The sequence below is a fragment of the Fusarium keratoplasticum genome, chromosome 4 (genome assembly GCF_025433545.1).
Source record: "Fusarium keratoplasticum isolate Fu6.1 chromosome 4, whole genome shotgun sequence".
NCBI classification, from domain to species: domain Eukaryota; kingdom Fungi; phylum Ascomycota; class Sordariomycetes; order Hypocreales; family Nectriaceae; genus Fusarium; species Fusarium keratoplasticum.
Genome location: NC_070532.1, coordinates 3,132,957 through 3,151,314, shown reverse-complemented (window position 1 = coordinate 3,151,314; position 18,358 = coordinate 3,132,957). Strand labels below are relative to the sequence as shown.

At 54.6% G+C, this 18,358-nt stretch overlaps 6 protein-coding genes across 6 annotated transcripts; 2 read left to right on the top strand and 4 right to left on the bottom strand.

The window, feature by feature from the left end:
* Positions 1 to 212: 212 nt before the first annotated feature.
* On the bottom strand, positions 213 to 784 carry NCS57_00603600 (uncharacterized protein; the record flags this gene model as incomplete). Its single annotated transcript, XM_053055937.1, has 3 exons — positions 213 to 500; positions 553 to 684; positions 734 to 784. The coding sequence occupies 3 exons, from the start codon at positions 782 to 784 to the stop codon at positions 213 to 215; spliced, it is 471 nt and encodes a 156-aa protein (XP_052914892.1).
* A 1,032-nt stretch (positions 785 to 1,816) lies between these two features.
* Positions 1,817 to 2,851, bottom strand: NCS57_00603500 (GH16 domain-containing protein; the record flags this gene model as incomplete). The annotated part of the gene is made up of 1 exon (XM_053055936.1): positions 1,817 to 2,851. The coding sequence occupies one exon, from the start codon at positions 2,849 to 2,851 to the stop codon at positions 1,817 to 1,819; it is 1,035 nt and encodes a 344-aa protein (XP_052914891.1).
* Positions 2,852 to 5,919: 3,068 nt separating this feature from the next.
* On the bottom strand, positions 5,920 to 8,024 carry NCS57_00603400 (uncharacterized protein; the record flags this gene model as incomplete). The annotated part of the gene is made up of 3 exons (XM_053055935.1): positions 6,993 to 8,024; positions 6,648 to 6,936; positions 5,920 to 6,589 (listed from the first exon to the last, which is right to left on the bottom strand). The coding sequence occupies exons 1-3, from the start codon at positions 7,396 to 7,398 to the stop codon at positions 5,920 to 5,922; spliced, it is 1,365 nt and encodes a 454-aa protein (XP_052914890.1). The 5' UTR covers positions 7,399 to 8,024.
* Positions 8,025 to 11,795: 3,771 nt separating this feature from the next.
* On the top strand, positions 11,796 to 14,954 carry NCS57_00603300 (TRNA N6-adenosine threonylcarbamoyltransferase, mitochondrial; the record flags this gene model as incomplete). The annotated part of the gene is made up of 1 exon (XM_053055934.1): positions 11,796 to 14,954. The coding sequence occupies exon 1, from the start codon at positions 11,847 to 11,849 to the stop codon at positions 14,952 to 14,954; it is 3,108 nt and encodes a 1,035-aa protein (XP_052914889.1). The 5' UTR covers positions 11,796 to 11,846.
* Positions 14,955 to 15,208: 254 nt separating this feature from the next.
* NCS57_00603200 (TRNA N6-adenosine threonylcarbamoyltransferase, mitochondrial) lies at positions 15,209 to 16,600 on the top strand (the record flags this gene model as incomplete). The annotated part of the gene is made up of 1 exon (XM_053055933.1): positions 15,209 to 16,600. The coding sequence occupies exon 1, from the start codon at positions 15,254 to 15,256 to the stop codon at positions 16,598 to 16,600; it is 1,347 nt and encodes a 448-aa protein (XP_052914888.1). The 5' UTR covers positions 15,209 to 15,253.
* A 214-nt stretch (positions 16,601 to 16,814) lies between these two features.
* Positions 16,815 to 17,736, bottom strand: NCS57_00603100 (Proteasome subunit beta; the record flags this gene model as incomplete). The annotated part of the gene is made up of 2 exons (XM_053055932.1): positions 16,815 to 17,534; positions 17,608 to 17,736. The coding sequence occupies 2 exons, from the start codon at positions 17,734 to 17,736 to the stop codon at positions 16,815 to 16,817; spliced, it is 849 nt and encodes a 282-aa protein (XP_052914887.1).
* Positions 17,737 to 18,358: the final 622 nt, after the last annotated feature.

The following is an 18,358-nucleotide window of genomic DNA, read 5'->3' as shown; positions in this document are numbered from 1 at the left end:
GCTCTTATCCCCCAGGCAAGAGGCGAGGTAGGACAGCGTCGTGGAAAAACGCGAGTGAGTTACACTGCCGAGATGGCGGCCGAAGATGGAGGTAACGAGCCAACACTCGTCAATATTGGTTACATTCTCTACGGGAGGATTGCTCTTGATAAACGTGTGATATACTCAGTTACTAACCAACTACCCACGCGCCAGTTTTACTCTCACACTCTCTATGCCGCCAACATGCTGTTCCCAGCCTTCACCCACAACGTCGTGATGAGGCCGATGCCCACGGTCCACACCAAGCTGCGCACCCAGCACAGCCGGCGGTCTGCCTGAAGCCAGACGTAGGCGACGTTGTACGCCGCGCGGCAGGCGACGTAGCCGAAGCTCAGGGCGTTGAGGGCGGGAGCGCGCACCCCAGCGTGGTTGGCCGCCGCGACGCCCGCGGCGAAGAAGCCGATGGTCTCGAAGCCGTTTTCCGTGGCGGCCTTGGCGCGGAGGATGAGCTGCTTCTTCTGGTGGGTGTGTTAGAGGGGAGGTAGGGGGAAAAGGGGGAGAGAAACTTGCGGTCTTGTCGAGATTGTCGCTCTTTTCGACGTTTTCTTTGTGGCTGCGTGGGTTGGCGTTGTCGTAGGTTCCAGCTGAGATGCGGACGCCGTAGATGTGTGGGAAGGCGATGACGAAGAATGCTGCTGGGACCTGAGATGTGTAAGTGAGGGTATTCGCAAGATTAGTAGGGGTGGTGTACCGCAAAGAAGGAGTAGTTTTTGGAGAGGTCAAAGCCGAGGAAGGACTCCATGATGGGCAGAGTAATATGTTGGTGATGTGTATTCGATGGTGGTGTATTAGATACTGAGAAAGGAAGAGTTGTAAGTCAAAACAAAGAGCTTCGCACTCGAATTTAAACAATGCAATCTGTATCTGAGCTCAAATTGTTGAGGATAGCAAATATCAAGATGTTGAAACGATGAGAGCTGATCTGGGAGAATTATCAAACTCGCCCGACGAGATCAGGTCCTGTTTAATAATCGTCGTTCTCATCGTCGGGCGTCTTTGTGTGTATGGGACCGGGGCCCGTGCTAAGCTTGGGGATATGCAGTCATGTTGGCTTGACATAACGGCCTCCGGTTCAGCTCGTCTCGGCGTCGGGTCATCGGGTCACCGGGTCATCGGGCGATTGTTATGCATATTGAATATTGATAAAGATACTGTATTTCATGATGTGAACATCCTGATGCGACATGTTGAATCGTGTAGTTCAAAGCCTTCAGAGTCTTGAGTCTGCATAGATTGGATGTGCAAGAGATCACCAAGCATAACGCCCATAACCCACTCACGATGACATCCCCAACCACAGACGGGGCTGACTAAGGTGGGGAGAACCTTCTCAACGACCTCTGACCATGTGGAGATTGCCTCCCCTTTACAACCCTAAAATCACACCTCACGTTGAACAGGCCAGATCAGATTCACAGACGCAAGGCGTTGGTTTTGAAGTGATTCGTGTTTGCTAAGTACTTTTGCGGGCTCATCGTGGTGACTCCCACAGCCACTGCAGTCAAGATTGCTAAAATATATGTACAGAGAAGGTGACATAAGAGAGGAAGAAGCCGGGACGAGACCGTGAGGTCTGCACCTTTGTCCGGGCTTGGATGACAAAAGAGAAGAAATAGCAGCCAAAATAACGCCTCCGTGATGGAATGGAAACCATCAACCACCTCTGGTCAAGTTCCTTTTTTCTTTTCGGTTTATGGGGTATCTCAAGAGATGATGAAAAAAGAGAAAGAAAGAGATTGTAAGGGAACACTCGTCAAGTGCGGGTGGTGGCTACTTAAGCGAGGAAGGGCTTGGCGATGACTGCGCGCTTGGTAGAGTTGCCATGGTAGCCGTCGCCATTGCCGCCACCGTTGCCGTATCCGTTGTTGAACACCTTGATGCTGTTGACGAGCCAGTAGGCCTCCTGGAAGTCGGCCGGGTTGGAAGCGACGTAGTCCTCGCAGGCGCCCAGGGCCGATGTCTCGGGGTTGTTGTTCCAGACCTCGGGGGCGCCGGCCCAGTCACCGCAGAAGGTGGTGTCGAAGATGAGGTTGTGGTCCTTGAAGTGCTGGTCGATGTTGCAGCCCTGGCCGCCGTTGAACTTGGCCAGGGGAGGGCCCCAGGATGAGGGGTTGGGGCAGTCGGACTGGATGTCGGAGGGGATGCGGTCGCGGTGGAAGAACCAGACGGCGATGTAGTCGGATGTCCACTCGGTGGCATAGACGCCGCCACCGATAGCATTGAAGCCATCACCGTAGTTCTGGTTGTCGGAAGTCGACTGGCCGCAGCCCTCGCTGCCGCTGCCGGCGTTGCAGTTCTGCTTGTTGAGGGTAGTGCCCTGGGCGGTGCCGTCGTTGGTGATGGAGCAGCCAGGACCGGTGTGAAGGGTGATGGCGTTCTGGGTTTGAGTGTTTACACCTTCGAGGATATCGATCTCGCCCGAGGTGGGCCACTCAGGACCAAACATCCAAAAGGCAGGCCAGACGCCGGGGATGCTGCCGGGCATGTGGGCAATGTCGGCGAGGAAGAGGCCGTGGGTGAAGGACTGCTGCGAGGTGACGCGGACAGATTTGCGGCCGTTCTGAGGGTTCTGGGTGCGGTAGTCGACGCCCATGTAGATGGCGCCCTCGACGAAGCCGGCGAGGCCCTCTGCGTTGGCCGTGTTGGCATCGACGTACTCGACAAAGCCGTGGGTGGGATCCTCCTCGTTGAAGAAGTCAAAGGCAGTGAAGAAGTTGGAAGCGTCGTAGGTGGTGCTGAGGGTGTACTGAGCGTTGACAGCGCCCTGGAAGAGGGCCGCGAGGCCAAAGGCGAGAGTGGAGGTACGCATTGTCTTTGTGTTGGCGTAGTCGTCGACCGAAGATGAAGTATCTGATCAGGGGTTCCGAAGAGAGCAAAGTTGAAGTCTTTGCTGAGCTGAAAGATTGCTGAGAATGTGAAGCCAGTCACTTTTCTTGCAATTTGAAGTTCGAGTTTCGTCGTGATCGTCTCGTTGAGTTGAGAGAAAGAGTGGATGTGACGGAAGTTTAAAAAAGCACACCGGACAGAAAGTCGTTGTGTTTTTGAAACTCTTTTGGGATCTCGAGATTTGGCAATTGATTTCCCGAATGGGTTGAATGATGTCCTGAATGAGGGTGGGAAGGGTGAGGTGGCAGCTGATATACAATGCAAGCTATTGTCTACAATGACCGAATGAGGAAAGCACCCGAAGCGGATGAATATGCGGGCTGGAGCCAAGGTGAGGGAGGCTTGTATTGTCAGTGACAAGGGGGCAAATATCAGGCACTGCCAAGTGGGAGCCAAGCAAGTCTCTAATCAATAGAGAGGGAGAGCCAAGATTTGAAGAGAGAGTGGGCAGTAAAATAAAACGGCGAGCCAGCTACCGAAAGGATTGAACGGCGAGATGACGAATGCAGAAGGCAGAATAGAGAGAGAGAGAGAGAGAGAGTAAAAATGAGTGGATGGACAAGAAAGAAAGAGAGTCCGTGTTAGACACCAAGGTCCCGAGAGTACCAGACACTGAAGACGGAAGTGAGAAGGAGAAGGAGAGAGGGTGGAGAGGTCATGATAGCCTCACGAGGGAATGCGGGCGAGGTTATATGTCTCTGATGGACATCCACCCTCTCTCTACGGAGTACAACTGACTCTTGCAACAACCAAAAGCATCCATCTAATCCTTGCTGGATATCTGTCGGTCACTTGGTCCAGGCCCCCTTTGCTTCTGTCAGTCTGCAAACCCTCCGAAACAGTCAAGCCCAGGCCCAGCACCCATGATCCCGTCATATACGTAGACCAGCGAATCAGGTCCCCCTCAAGCAGTCCCTGATGCCGCTGGTTCGGGCGGCCGTTCGATGGTGGCTCGTCAGCGCAAGGCCGTCTCCTCAGCCGCCGCGCCATGCAATCGACGGCCGTGGCCAATCACGCGCCGAAGCAGGGGGTTGGAAGAGCCTACTACGGCAGGTAGCACCCGGCCCCTGAGTTCGGGCTTCTGCTCTTAGCGTGCCTGGCACTGACTGGCAGGAGGCTCAGTGAAGCTTGGCTTCCGAGGAGCCACCGTGATTGGTCGGGATGGCCTCTCTCAAACGTGGCCCAGGGGGTTTACTGCGGCAGGGGGGCCCGAAAGGTCACTGAAGGTGCCCTGGAAGGGGGATGGCCTGCCCCTCTGGGACCCGCTGGGGAGCCCTCCCGCTGGGCGCTTCCGGATCATTGTGGCCGAAACGTACTCAAGTCCAGCTGATGTTTGAAACACTCGACGAAAACGAAACAAGCGGTTTTTTCATATTGCGTTCTTTTTGCATTGTGTCTTTTTCTTTGTATGTTAGTAAAAGGAGTAAAAAGGGAACAACAAGGTCAATCCCGTCTTCTCTACCGTCAATTCGATGCTATAACCCTCATCCTCTACTCGATTTCAGGTGAATGATACCTAGATCGTCAGATCCTCTCCCCATGGAGCCAACCCTAGTCTTCCTTCGGGATCCCTTAGGTCGCGGCGCTTCCAGATAGATTAAAAACATCAACTCTGTTCTATTAACCGCGCGCCATCGTTCATCCATCACCCGCATGCGTAGGGCCGAGCAAGGTCCCGAGGCATGCCCCATATGTTCAAGCAAGAAAAAAACTGTTGCCAAGCTTTTTTCGCAGTGAAGCCATCGTGATGGATCGAATACCCCATCCGGGCTGGATCATTCCTCATCAGAGACATTTCTTTCTTTCCTTGCCTGGACGACTCACTTGACGCGCGTTTCCCAAGAGGCAAACAGAGACAAACCTTATCGCCACCGAAAAAAAAAAATGGGATCGCTCATAAATCCAAGTGGATGGATGACTATCCATGATTGTTTCCACCTTGACCGCTCTGAAACGCAGACAGACGTAAGGCAGGGCAGACATACAGAATACACCTCCTTGCTTACTTACCTGCTTGGGCCTCAACTTCAATCTGTCTTGTACTGAACCTCTCTGCCACCTCCTTTCCCCCCTTCATCCATGGCACCACCCGCAAACTCTCGCCCGTTTCAAACATATTGATCCTCTCCCCAAACTCCCGGACCATCCGCCAGATGACAAGCGTTGAGGCTTCGTCTATCAAACCCGTGTGCCGGGATCCGGGGTCGTGGATCGCCGTTTCCGAGCGAATCCTCTTCCAAGTTGGGTTGATGATCGCCATCCTTCAACGGGGTGGGACTCGGGCAGTATCTGAGATTGGAGGCACAGCTGCTCATGGGCGGTTGTCGTTTCTTGTCCTTCCTTCACATGCTTACGTAGCCTACTGTCGATACGCGCCGTGTATCAACTTGATCCTCCTCTTGTAGCATCTTGCTCCTCGTCCAGGCCCTATCGACCACCATCTTGCTCAAAGTCTCTCACAGAGGATCCCGTCCGAGACGAACCAAGGATTCACTTCATCAATTCGATTCATGACAATCCAGATTCTCATCCAAACATTTCATCTTGACCTAAACAGGTAATGCGAGTGGTGACCCCCCATCCTATGCATCCACATGAAACCACACGCATGAAACTGCAGCATCCCCCCTGAACCCCTCTTAATATGTGGAAAAGACCCGTTCATCCCATCCATCTCGAAACAAGATCCGATAAAGTGAAATGTGATCCCTCTGTTTCTCTCTTCATATAGAAAATCTTCAACTCAAAAAAGTCTCAAGGGTCTGAACCCCTTGCCAACCCTTCTTTCTTCTCTCTTTCTAAAATGCCTTGTCTAAAGGGGTATATGCAGCCAACGAAAAAAAAACAAATCATGTACAAACATCAACATAGTCCCAACACGTAGCGATTTCGTCGCCGTCATCCTCCGTATATCATATCATGTCGACAGGTTGACAAGGAACACCCGAATCATCCCCAACACATCATCCTTGACGCTCATCAACCTCTCCTTTACAGCTTCACCTTCTGACCGGTGAGCTTAAACCACAGCACCGCTATCAGGTCCTCCTTGAACCGTTCCCACGGGTTGCGGTTGAGCCAGTAGCTGAATTCGCGGTAGTAGTACATCTCGCCCCAGCAGTCGCGGCCCCATTCACAACCGGCCATGTTGACCATGAAGTCCCGCTCCGTCTCCACGTAGTGGATGTGCGGATCCTTGGGGCCGCCCTCGGGGTTGCACGCTCCCGGCGGGAAACTGTTAATCTTGCGCTGCGGGAGGAACGCCATGTGCTTACGCACCCACGGCTGCGTGCGGTAGAGCTGGTCGAGGGCATCCTGCTCCTTGTGTGCCCACTCCATATGCTTCTGCTCGTATGTCACTGGATCCCACCACACATCCAGGAGTCGATCAGTCCAGGCGCTCCGGCGAACGAAAAAGGATCCCAGGTTGAAACCCGCGCAGTCTTGCGACATGATGAAGTTGACCGAGTTGCCTTTTCCGTCGCCCACGGGGCTCAGCGAGTCCTTGTCGAGATACATCTCGGTGAAGGGGTGCGAGAAGTTGCGGGGGTTGTAGTAGTTGATGTCGCGCTCCACGTTCTTCTCGATATTGTTGAAGATGTGGTCTTGTAGTGACATGGAGGGCTCCATGATGAATGTGTTCAGGTCAAGCCACCACACCCTATCCAAGTCAGTCAGCTTCCCAATTCCGTACATATCGCTGGCAGGGGAAATCTCACCATTCAGCCTTGGGGTACTTCCTCAGAGTTGACCGGATAAAGTCAACCTTCTCCCAGCTCTCCCGCCACTCGTGCGCATACTTCTTCTTGGTGCTCATGTCGACGATTTCCAGGTCGTAGCCCCATCGGTTCACGTATTTTCGCTTGTTCCGCACGCTGTCTCGTTCAATGGCCCATTCTCGAGCACCCTTCCACTCCATGACGCCGCCTCCAACGTTTGCGCCCAGGATGATAACGAATTTATTGCCGCCACCGCCGATTGATGATCTTCGCCAGTAGTAAACGAGGGCTGTGCACATGTTAGCAATCGCATCTTGCGCAATTCGGTGACCAATCGAAGCTTACGAGTTGTGTAGAAAATGGTGTAGCAGAGGATCAGCACCAGGATAAACAGCAGGCACATCTTAAGCTTCCTTCCCATGCGCCCAAAGATGGACCGTATCCTGCCGACCAGAGGCACCCTTTGAATCCATCGCCGACCTCGACCGAGCTTCTCCTTGTCTGCGTATTGGCGGGAATTGAATCGCGGAAGGGTACTCGATAGACGGCGTATATGTCTGGAGAAGAAACCCTTGTTCTGGGTCGAGAAGGACGGGTATGTGCTGGGGTTGTAATGCTTCATCTTGGCGGATTCCCACATTACAGGGCCGGCGCTCACGTTTGCAGGACTCGATCTGCCGCTGTTTAGGGTCAAGCCTGGACTTGACCAGCCACCACCGGGAACGGGTGAAGGGCTGCGCGAGAGGGTCATGGAAGGCCCTGGGGTATCTGGAGGGAGGCGGGCTCAGCGATTAGCCCGCGCGAACAAGGTCACTTGTGGGTGTGGCCCATGAGAACTGCAGTAGAGGGAGGATATTTACGCAAGGAAAAGAGGGAAACGACAAGAGGAAGGAGAAGAAGAAGGGAATGGTGCAGTGTCTGGATTCGCCAAGGTGAGTTGCACCACCTTGATCAAGAATAGACCTAGGGCGGGCTGGGGGCGGGGAGGACGGCAATAAAAAGAGACAGGCAGCACAGGGAGAGACAGTGAATGGGGAGGACAGCGAGGCCCGGAAACAGAGGCAGGGCACAATCGCCAAGAGGGCTCAAGGTATGGGCAGTGAGACATTGGGTGGGCAAGGCCGAGAACGTGAAGTACTCACCTGGAACCGGAGAGAGAGGAGTGTTACGAGGCTGTTGAGCCTGGTGAGTATCGATAGACAGCAGGCTTGGGCGCTGCTGCTGATGCTGCTCGTGTAGGATATGGCTGACCGAGGAACGTTGGCGGGTATGATGGGCGCGGGGAGGGCGGTCGCTAAAGGAGCTCGAAGAGCCACTGGTAAGTCGTGGAGGAGCCAGCTTGAGCAACGTCGCAGATAGCGACGTAGTAGAAAGCCCGATGGCTGCTTATGCCGCGGTGAGGTGAGGTTGCAAGCACCCGCTAGAGATACCCTAGCCTCTTCGGTAGGTCGTGTAGATGCAGACAGGCGGGGCTGAGGTGCGTGCAGGCGCAGGTGCAGATGGATGGATGGCCGAAATGTTACTCGAGCCTCGCAGGAACGAAAGCTTGCTTCGAGAACGCAACCGGCGCCACCTGAGATCCGACTTCCACCTTGGCAAGGGAGGCTGGATGAGAGCCCACAGCGATCAATCGACCAACCAACAGAGGCTCGAGAGCCAAGAATAAACTGCTCAGCACAGCTTCAGCCTTAAGACGTGGCGCAGAGTCCCCGGAGTGGATGGTATGGATAATCGGGATCGGAAAAGGATACGAAGAATCGAGAGTTTTTTTTTCTGACAGGTAAGCCGGCGGCGTGTGGATGGATGGACGGATGATGGAATCAGCCGTTGCGATAGCGTATCTTTGGTCGATAACCCAGCCTTCCAATTCTGTTCTCAACCTGGAAGTGACCGACGTACGGTGCGAAGTCGCTAGGTAGTGCGAGCCGAGTCCGGTCCGTCGATCGATTGATGGTTGCGAAACTCGTCGCGAATGTGATGCGACAGCGGGAGCAACAGTGCGATCGAGGCTTCTATCGTTGCTATGCGACACGATGCAATACGAGTATCGAGCAATCAGATGGGCGTGTGTCTCGTAGGCGAGGGAGTGTATGTGTGTGTGATCGTATCGTGTTGCCCCGTGATGGATGTTCCCCTCAGTACAGCTGCCAGTGGTGGTGGCGTCGATACGAGAAGGTTGTTTGTTGTCAGAACAAAACGGAGAAGGGAAGAAAAGGCGGGATGAGGAAAAATGGAATGAGCTGAATTGGCCACATCAATCAGAGAAACACACCAAGACTATAGTAGACACGATGCAACCCAAGGCTGAGCCTCCCCTTTCCTGTCAGGATCGAACCCGCCGTTGGTCAGTAAGGGGAAAGGCTCGAGACGCCAAATCAAATTGATGCTGGTAGGGATTCGCCAGTAAGGGCCAGGTCATGGAGGATAGACGCAGACGCAGCGCAGCAAGCCAAGCAATTCGCTATGCTGTACTTGGTTTGAGGGGGACCCTCTTTTGGGCAATCGTCAAGGAGAAATTTCCAGACAAGGATTCCATCAGATGACGGACCCTTTGAGATTCCCACCATCCCATCTCATGTGCTACCGAGATCCATGCAACATAAAGTCAACCTGCCGAATCGACAGTTGCTCAAGTATTTGTTGGACGCTCCGAGATGACAAGCTGCAGCCAGCCTCTTGCATCTTGTATAACCCGCAGACAGCTTCAAATGTCACACCAGGCCCAATGGTGGCCGGTCATCTCCTGCATGTGTCTTGGCAACGCCCAAGGTGTCCTCTTTCGCCTCTTTTTTTTTTTTTCTTCTTCTTTAATTTTTCGCTCTCTGCGCCAGAAATTACGTCAGAGTCATTTACCAAGAGACCCATGAACCTCAACCTGTAACATGCAAGATGAGGGGAATCTTCAAGCCTCGAATCACGACCCTGGGAAAGAACTTGATGCCTGTCTTGACGCGCACGTATTCCCGTGATTGCTGGTGACTGCGCCATCGCTCGGGGAGTTTGCTCAGCCGTCAAGGGACTCCTCATCATGAAACCCTCTCCATTCTTTGTGCTCTTGTCCTCTGTCATTCCTGTGCCCGCAATGGTCATGACGGACCCCCACATCCGTCTGTCGATTCACTTTCAGGTCGCTCAATTTCACTTGTTCAGGGGTTCATCCACTAAGAAAGATGCCAAGGGTTGCTCCGTACTACACTCTCTGGAATACTTGAAGAAAAAGTGACGATGTCGAATTTTTCACACACTGGCTCTCAGTATCAGCGCCACAACTGGTGTTATGGCCCTGTGTGTAACTTGATATTATGCCGGCTGACAGAAGCCTCATTCAGACACATCTTTCACGCAATGGATGGATGCTTGGCGACCCGTACTGCTGACTGTTCCTGACGGGGTTGCATCAACTCGCTGATGGTCCAAGCCTAGCCCTGTCGTTGGCACCCGTCATCTCTGCCCGAATCTCCAATGAACGCCCGCTTGGCTGTCATTCTTGCTACCTTTCCTATCTTGACCAAGTGGAAGAAGGACCCTGAAGTTGCGTCAACGGACGTGTGTGTGTCACGTGGTTGCCAGATAATCACTTCTACTCACTTGGCCAGCCAACACCTGGTTTCATTGTTGCCAGGACACCTCGGCTCAGTCTGACAACTTCATATCATTCTAAAAGGCGTTCCTGGGCGGCCTCTCACGACACAACGTCGAAACCGGACGCCGAGGAGCCGATTTTAAGATGAAGCACTCGGTCACTGGGTCTCGACCTTTCTGGCCAGCGCTGCGCCCTAGGGTAGGCTCGGCAGCAACACCAGCCAGGCCAGTTCTGCAACCTGCTCGACGCAAAGAAGCCCACGAGAATCCTTAAGGAATCTCGACTTGCGCGTCAGGAGATTTTGTGAGTCAAGCGAGCGCGCTAGTCATCTCCAAGTAAACCTCTGCTACGCTGTGTTGAGGAAGGAACCTCTGTTTGTCATGTGATGCTGAACCACATCCATCCACCTCCTACCGTCAACTTCATCTAAAACACAATCACCCTCACTACGAGATTTGCCTGACTTCCGAGATTCAAAATGTCTTCACTCCAACGGGGCATTGACTGTGGCTTGCAGTATGCAGAGATTCGTGTCGGAATTCGTCAAAGACTCACGGCGAATTGGCCAAGCGGCCGCATTCAAATACTACTACACCTGCATACAGGCAGGAGAAATGATCCTCCAGCACTCACCTGACGCCTACGACCTACCTACCAGGGACTGCCAACAGATCAACGGCTGCCGGATGGGAGCATCCGGATCCGAATCATCGCGACATGCACCAATCGAGCTCTCGTCTGCAACACCATCAGAGACATTCCTCCTCCGTTTGATGAGCAATCTCCCCTGGTCCCTGTCTCTCGCACTCTGGTTCGGCGTTGGATGCTGGGGATGCGGTCGCCAATCCATCGACCCGCGACAAGCATCCAATCACGCACAGCATACGTCGGCGCTTAGTCCTGGCCAATCACAGCCCCGAACCCCAGAAGCTGGGCGGCTATTCCACACATCTGGTTGCGCCAGCTCATTCAACCCCCCGCCTATGAGCCGTTGTTTAACGTCTGGGCTTCAAGAGGCTTTATTTAGCCATGTTGCGAATCGATGCAAGTCTCTTGGGCTAGCCCAATCAAAAGGGCTTGCGCCCTTGGTCCTGCCCATTTCTGGCGGGTCTTCTGTCCCAGGCCGACAGTGTAGTATGCAGTGGCGGGCGGTGGTGGTATCGGCCGCATCCTCACATTCGCCCAACTTCCCTATTCACGTAGCGTTGCCCATTGTTTTTCTTTAGAATCTGACCTTTGACCTTTTCCTTCTTTCTCACTGCTCATTGTCAGTCTTTTGGCCACGGGCAAACTATTCCCTTTTCATCTATTTCCTTGGTCAAGTTCCTTTCCTTTGTTCTGAACAATACCTCACTGATTGTCTGTCACCCCCCTCATTGATCTGTTCGGGATATCCATTCTTTGTTGATCGCTCTGTCTGCATCATCTGTCTCGTTTTGCGCCACGACTTACCGTTCGACCGACCGCGTTGTTGACGTCCTTTAACAACAAAACACATGATCATTGTCAACGCTCGAGAGCCAGTCTTGCATGTTTGATGACCTGTTGCTGCTCCCTTTCTTTCCTTCGACTCTCTTTCCTTTCTATTTCCATCTAATACACTTCGATATCACACCATGAACTATTCCGCACAGCCTCAACTCCCACCTTACCCTCCTCCCTATACAGCAGCCCAACCGCGAGTACAGGAGGACTGGGAAGACTGGGAGGACGATGACCACGCCGCGCCAACCCACACCGGCGAGCAGGCCTCGACCGACTTCACCCCGGCGCATCGCGTATCATCTCGAACTTCCAAGCTTTACGGACAACGATCATCGAGAGTCTCCGCTGCTAGAGCCATACGAGTCAAGTCTCGACAACGCCAGAAGGCCCAAAATGCCAAGGCAGGTATCAAGCTCATTACAGACATGTCTACTTTCCGACGCCAGACCAACTTCGGCCATACCAGACACACACCAGTGGGCCGTACTGGGAGGTTCGTCGATGCTGCTGCCCTGAGGGCTCTGGAAGGAGAGCCAAACTCGGCTTCAGTAGGAAACTGGAACTGGTTCAAGAGGGGCAAGGATCAAAGCCCAGCGACCGCCTCGCCTCAACTACTATCGGCCCAGTCAGGACGAACTTTGGATCAAAAGCTCTCACCAGATGACCGACCCATCGTGATTGGCATTTCTCTTTCGTCTGAAGAGGCGAATGGTTCCGTGGGAGGCTACAATACTTCGCCGACCCCTATCGAGACTCCTCACCCCGAACCTCCTCAGCAACAACCAGCGCCTGGCCACCTCGCTGCTCCTGCTCCTACTTCCAAGCCATTGCCGACTCCTGCCCAACAAAAGTCAGTATGGTCGCCTGATACTCCCGATACTGCCTCATCGTTCAGCACGATCCGCTATGCTTCGAGCATCTATTCGCAATTCCCAGTCCCCCCCGATAGCGACGCTCCTCCAGTACCAGCGGTTCCAGAAAACTTCAAGAAGGCACAAAACAATCGGCATGTTAGCATCGACATGGGCGGTAACGCTCCCGAGGAATCGGATAGCGGTACCCCCTGTACCCTCTTTGAAGAGGATGGAACCTCAAGCCCACAGAAACAGTTGAAGGCCAAGTCACCAGGGGTGACACCCGACAGCGCTGGTTCAAAGACTCGCGGGTGGTGGGATCATCATGTTGTCACTCCCTTCATGGACAAGAGGCTCACCTTCACGACCGCTTTGAAGCAGACCTTTGAATCACCCAAAGATAGTCGCATTGACGAGTGGTGGAATAAGGTTGAGGACAAGCCCCAGCCGAAACAAACCCAAAACCCGAATTCGAACCCAAACCTGTACCTCACACCGAACCTGCTGCTTGGTCCGTTCCAGACACCCATCGTCAAGGAGCCTATACCACGTCGAACACCCTCGCCTCGTATCGAAAGCATAGCCGAGTCTTCTTCTGGCCCTTCAACCGCTCGGTCATCTCCAGTCCCCAACGCAACCTCGAGCATTGTGAAGCCGCGGATTGTCATCACGTCAGAGGTTATCTCTGAGCAGCCACCCCCATACTCGCCTCCGCCAAAGAAGACTGAAGGCACGCCGATCAAGTACGCAGCTGTACTGCCACCTGGACATGCTCTTCAGACCCAGTTCCCACCATCCCCCGGACCTACGTCCCCTGGGCCCATGTCTCCCGGTCTTGCCTCAACCATGTCTTCTCAAAGGGGTACTCGTTTGCAAGAAGTCCCATTGACGCCTGCTCCCCGCGAGAACATCCGGGACAATATTCGACTCTCGCAGATGCCGCTCCCAACACGGCCAATTGGAACCTTTGTACCCCAAGAACACTCGCTCGCTGATGGGGGGGAAATGACCAAGGTTGAGCGCACACGACGTCGACACGAGAAGGAGGAGGTGGTAGCCCGACGCTTGGGTGGCTTCTGGAGGGGTAGGGGATGTATCCCCAAGGAGGGCTGCTTTGGTCGAACTGGTCGGGAGGGACGCAAACGTCGACGAGTTTGGATGATTGTGGTTGGAGTCGTCATTGCTCTGATGATTCTGGCCATCACACTGGGAGTCGTTTTGAGCCGCCCCCATCACAAGAAGGAACTCCCCTCGATTTGGGTCAACCTGACAGATTTCCCTCCCATGCCCACAGGAGGTCTGACGGTGGTTGGACCAGACAACGTTGTGGCCAAGTCTGGCTGCACTGAGCCCTCGACCATGTGGAGCTGTGCTCTCCCAAAGGAGCAGCACAAGTCGGTTGCCCCTTACAAGCCTACCCAGCCGACCATCATGATGCAGATCCAGTGGGACAACAGTACACGCAATGAGTGGAAGGTTCCTAACGGAGACCCCCCTTCACTCAAGCACCGCCGAAGTATGGGGATCGCGGCGCGTGCGAGCAGCTTGATCCGAGAGCGACAGACATCCGACTTTGAACCCAGCCCTGACCAGCCAAACTTTCAGGAGATGTGGTTCTTGGGCAACACGACTGACGATATCAAATCGAAGGAGAAGGCAGGTGAGGCAACGCCTTTCTACATCAGTCTGGTAGATTCCATTGAGACGGAGGAGACCAAGGAGCTGGTTAAGCGTGATAGCTCGCCGGAAGTCAAGGTCAACCTGACGGACGCTCTCCCGCCGCCTGAGCTAGATGAAGACGGCAAACCCAAGCCAGCTGTGTTGCTGCCAAAGCCTGTGCAGCAACCGGTGCGGCTCTACGACCGTGGTCTCCCCACGGAGCACTACGGGTTCTACACGTACTTCAAGCGAACCATCTACCTGAAATCGGTAACGGTTCTCAACAAAACTGATGAGGGTGACATTCCATTGGATGAGGATGGCGGCTGCGGGGAAACTGAGGCCGATTTCCTTACTACTTGGAGCGAGACACGGCTGCTGGTTCAAATCTGGACACGCAAGCTCGCAAGCAACACATCGTCGCTACTCGAGCCTAAAGGCATGGGTAGCATCGATGGTTCCAAGGAGCTCATCCGGCCAGGCACAATGCCGTACCCGGTGACGGTGACTATGGATACCCACGGCGGGGATCGGGGGAAGAAGTTTGTGTGGGCGTGGCCGATTAACAACCGGCAGCAGGTAGATGAGGACAATCCCAAGTTGCTGGCCAACAACATTGCGTACGGTGGAACATGGATCAACAAGCGATCAGACGGAGACGAGAAGTTTGGCGGATTCGACGGCGGGACCGGAGGATGCAAATGCCAATGGGTAAACTGGGTGTGAAAAATACAGCACAGTACTTAATCTGATTAATGGGAGCATGTAGCGGATGCATTGGACGGGGAGTCTGGGTAAAACGGAGCTTCTAGGATGCTTGATTAGTCTATAAAACATCTAGATTGAATTCATACACTGTGATTTCAAGCTGTAGGCAGTGAAGTTCTTGAATGCTCCGGCCCCCACACCGGAGAGTGGGGCCGTCCGGTTCCGCCATCTGCCGTAAACTAAAAATTGCCGACCGGCGTCGCTTTCAAAAGCTTCAACCGAAACCCACCATCCGCCATCCCGCTCGTGCTCCGTCGATGCACTCCCTCCTACAATGCAGCCGCCGGCGCCTCCCCATCGTCGCCGCCACCCAGCGCCGTAGCCGCTCCCTTGTGACGCTCGCCATCGAGACGTCCTGCGACGACACTGGAGTCGCCATCCTCCGGCACACGCCCAAATCGACGGAGCTCCTCTTCAACGAGCGCATATCGTCCGACAACCGCGCCTTCAAGGGAATACACCCCCTGGTCGCCGTAAAGGGCCACAGCTCTGCGCTGGCACCCCTCGTCCGCCGTGCCCTCGACGCTCTGCCTGACGATGTCGGTGATGGAAGGTATTGCACTGCGCCCGGCGGCGCTCGCAAGCAGATCCCGGACTTTGTCTCGGTGACGCGCGGGCCTGGGATGCGCTCCAACTTGGGGATTGGGCTGGATATGGCAAAGGGACTTGCCGTTGCTTGGGGTGTGCCGCTGGTGGGAGTTCACCACATGCAGGCTCACGCCTTGACACCTCGCCTGGCGAGAGCGTTGGGCATGAGTATGGGAGAGAAGCAGACAGAGGAGGGAACCAGATCCGGACCCGAGTTTCCTTTTCTATCTCTCCTCGTCTCTGGAGGTCATACACAACTCGTCTACTCGTCCGGCCTCACTGACCACGCCATCCTCGCCACGAGCGGCGATATTGCCGTCGGGAACCTGCTCGACCAGACAGCCCGCGACATCCTCCCCGCGGACGTCTTTGACTCGAGCGACCACGTCATGTACGGTCGTCTCCTCGAGGCCTTTGCATTCCCACCAGGCGAGGACATGGAATCTGCTTACGAGTCTGTCTTTACACCGCCGGCCTCGCGGGCTGCCGAGATGGAGCCTCCTCCCTCAGGATACGACTGGGTTGTGCCGACACCGTTCAGGCAGAGTCGTAAGCTCGCCTTTTCCTTTAGCAGTATCTACACACATGTGCATAATATTGCTACAGAATCAGGCTCATCCATGTCTGTGGTTGAGCGCCAGACGCTGGCACAACACACCATGATGGCGGCCTTTACACACCTCGCAGGCCGGCTATGCGTAGCCTTGGAGGATAGACCAGAATTGTGTGAGGCGAAGACGCTCGTCGTGGCCGGCGGTGTGGCGAGTAATCGCTTCCTCATGCACGTTCTTCGTCGAATGCTGGCAGTTCGTGGGTTTGGACATTTACAGATCGTAGCACCACCTGTCGAGCTCTGCACCGACAACGCCGCCATGATTGCGTGGACGGGCATGGAGATGTTCCAGGCCGGCTGGGAGTCCGAGGTGAATATCACAGGGATTGGCAAGTGGCCCATGGACCCGGAGCATGGGGAGGGCATATTAGGTGTTGACGGTTGGGTGAGACGAGAGTCATGATATAAATCTTCATGTGAGCATGAACCGTGTGCTCGCCCTGTATACTATTGTAATTCACAAAAACATCAAGAGTAGGCGTTGGAATCTAGATGACCTTTTCACAACAGAAAAGCCTTTGTTGTACATATTACGCGGCCCATCTGGAGCTTTATACCCTCAGCTGGACCGGTACAAGAACCAACCCTCTATCATCCACGTCCCTCTAATGTCCCGTCTATTCCAGCTCGCTCGTCACATTGGTGAACTCGCCCTTCTCCAGCTTGGTCTTCCAGAAGATGGGGTTGGTGTCGTTGAAGCCGTGCTTGACCCAGCCCTCCTCCTTGACGTGGTACAAGTTGATGAAGCCACCAGAGTAGGCGTCTCGGTGGGTGGCGGCCAGGATACTTCGCCTGCCAAGCTCGAGGGCCTCCTCATCCGTCAGGTCGTAGCGGTACTCGGCGTCGAGCACACCGTAGGCAAAGGTCTGGCCGGAACCGACACAGAAGAGGTTGCCGGCGAGGCGGGTGCCGTCGCTGTCGACGTAGTAGAGGGCGGGACCCTCCTCCTTGGTGACACCGGCGCACATGGTGCCCATGCTGAGGCCCATGCCCTTGTAGCTGTAGACGAGGTTGGCGAGAATCTTGCTGGCGGCGGCCACGCTGATGCGGCGCTTGTGTCGGAGCTCGTGCAGGCGGCACTGCATGCCCAGCCAGGCGAGCCAGTACTGGCAGTCGGCGGCGCCACCGGCCATGGTGCCCAGGAGGACGCTGTTGATCTCAATCACCTTCTTGACAGTCTGCGAGGCGATCCAGTTGCCGGCCGTGGCTCGCGAGTCGGTAGCGACGATGATGCCGCCCTGGAAGCGGAACGCCAGGGTCGTGGTTCCGTGGGCGATCTTGATGGGGCAGTCGGGGTTGGATCGGTCATCGGTGGCAGCTCGGAGCCATGATGAGGGCTGGAGATTTGAGTTAGCATTTTTAGACTAGGGAGAGGTTTTTGGGGCTCTCAGAGGAGGGTTAATGGCGTACCTGAGCAACGGGAGGCATGGCAAACTTGATGGAGAGGTCGGCCATGGGATTCACCAGCTCGTCCTGGTCCTCAAAGGGCTCATTCTGCTGGTACGCCGGCCGGCTGTATTTTGCGACAAGAGAGTCCATATTTGCTGTGATGAAGTGACGGCAAGTCTACAAAGGTCGTGGCGGCTCGTCGATGACGATGTTGACGCCCTGGAACTGGCTGGCGATGAGGATCGCTTGCCGAGTAAAGAGCTCTTGGGGAGTGTCTAGGAGACAAGATTCGAGAGTCGAGATTATCGAATCGAGGCCGTCGATTATTGTTCGCGGTTGAGATTGGGGTATCGTCGTCGTGGAGGAGGTGATGGCGATGGCGGTGGTGGTGGTGATGGTTGGTGCTTGAGTGTGGATTGGCAGAAGCTCCAGTCCAGTCAAGCTGAGGCTCAGGCAGCTCCCATTGCGCGCGTCAACTGAGAGCACCTGCTAACAGCAACAGGTGGTGGGGTACGTACCTGCCAGAGGTGACGCTCCCCTGTGTGGCCTAGTGAGTGCCTTGAATATCAGGCATCAACATTTCCAACAAGAAACACCACCAATACCGTCTCTATCATAGGCGGCTCTTGGCAGTTCAAACTCCTATAATGCCAACACTCTTTGTTTAAAGGCTTTTCAATTCATTCATTCACCCCTTCCCGGGCGTCTTACTAATCTCCTACCTAATTACCCTACCTATTGAATCCAATCCGCGCCAAGGAACCGAACCCAA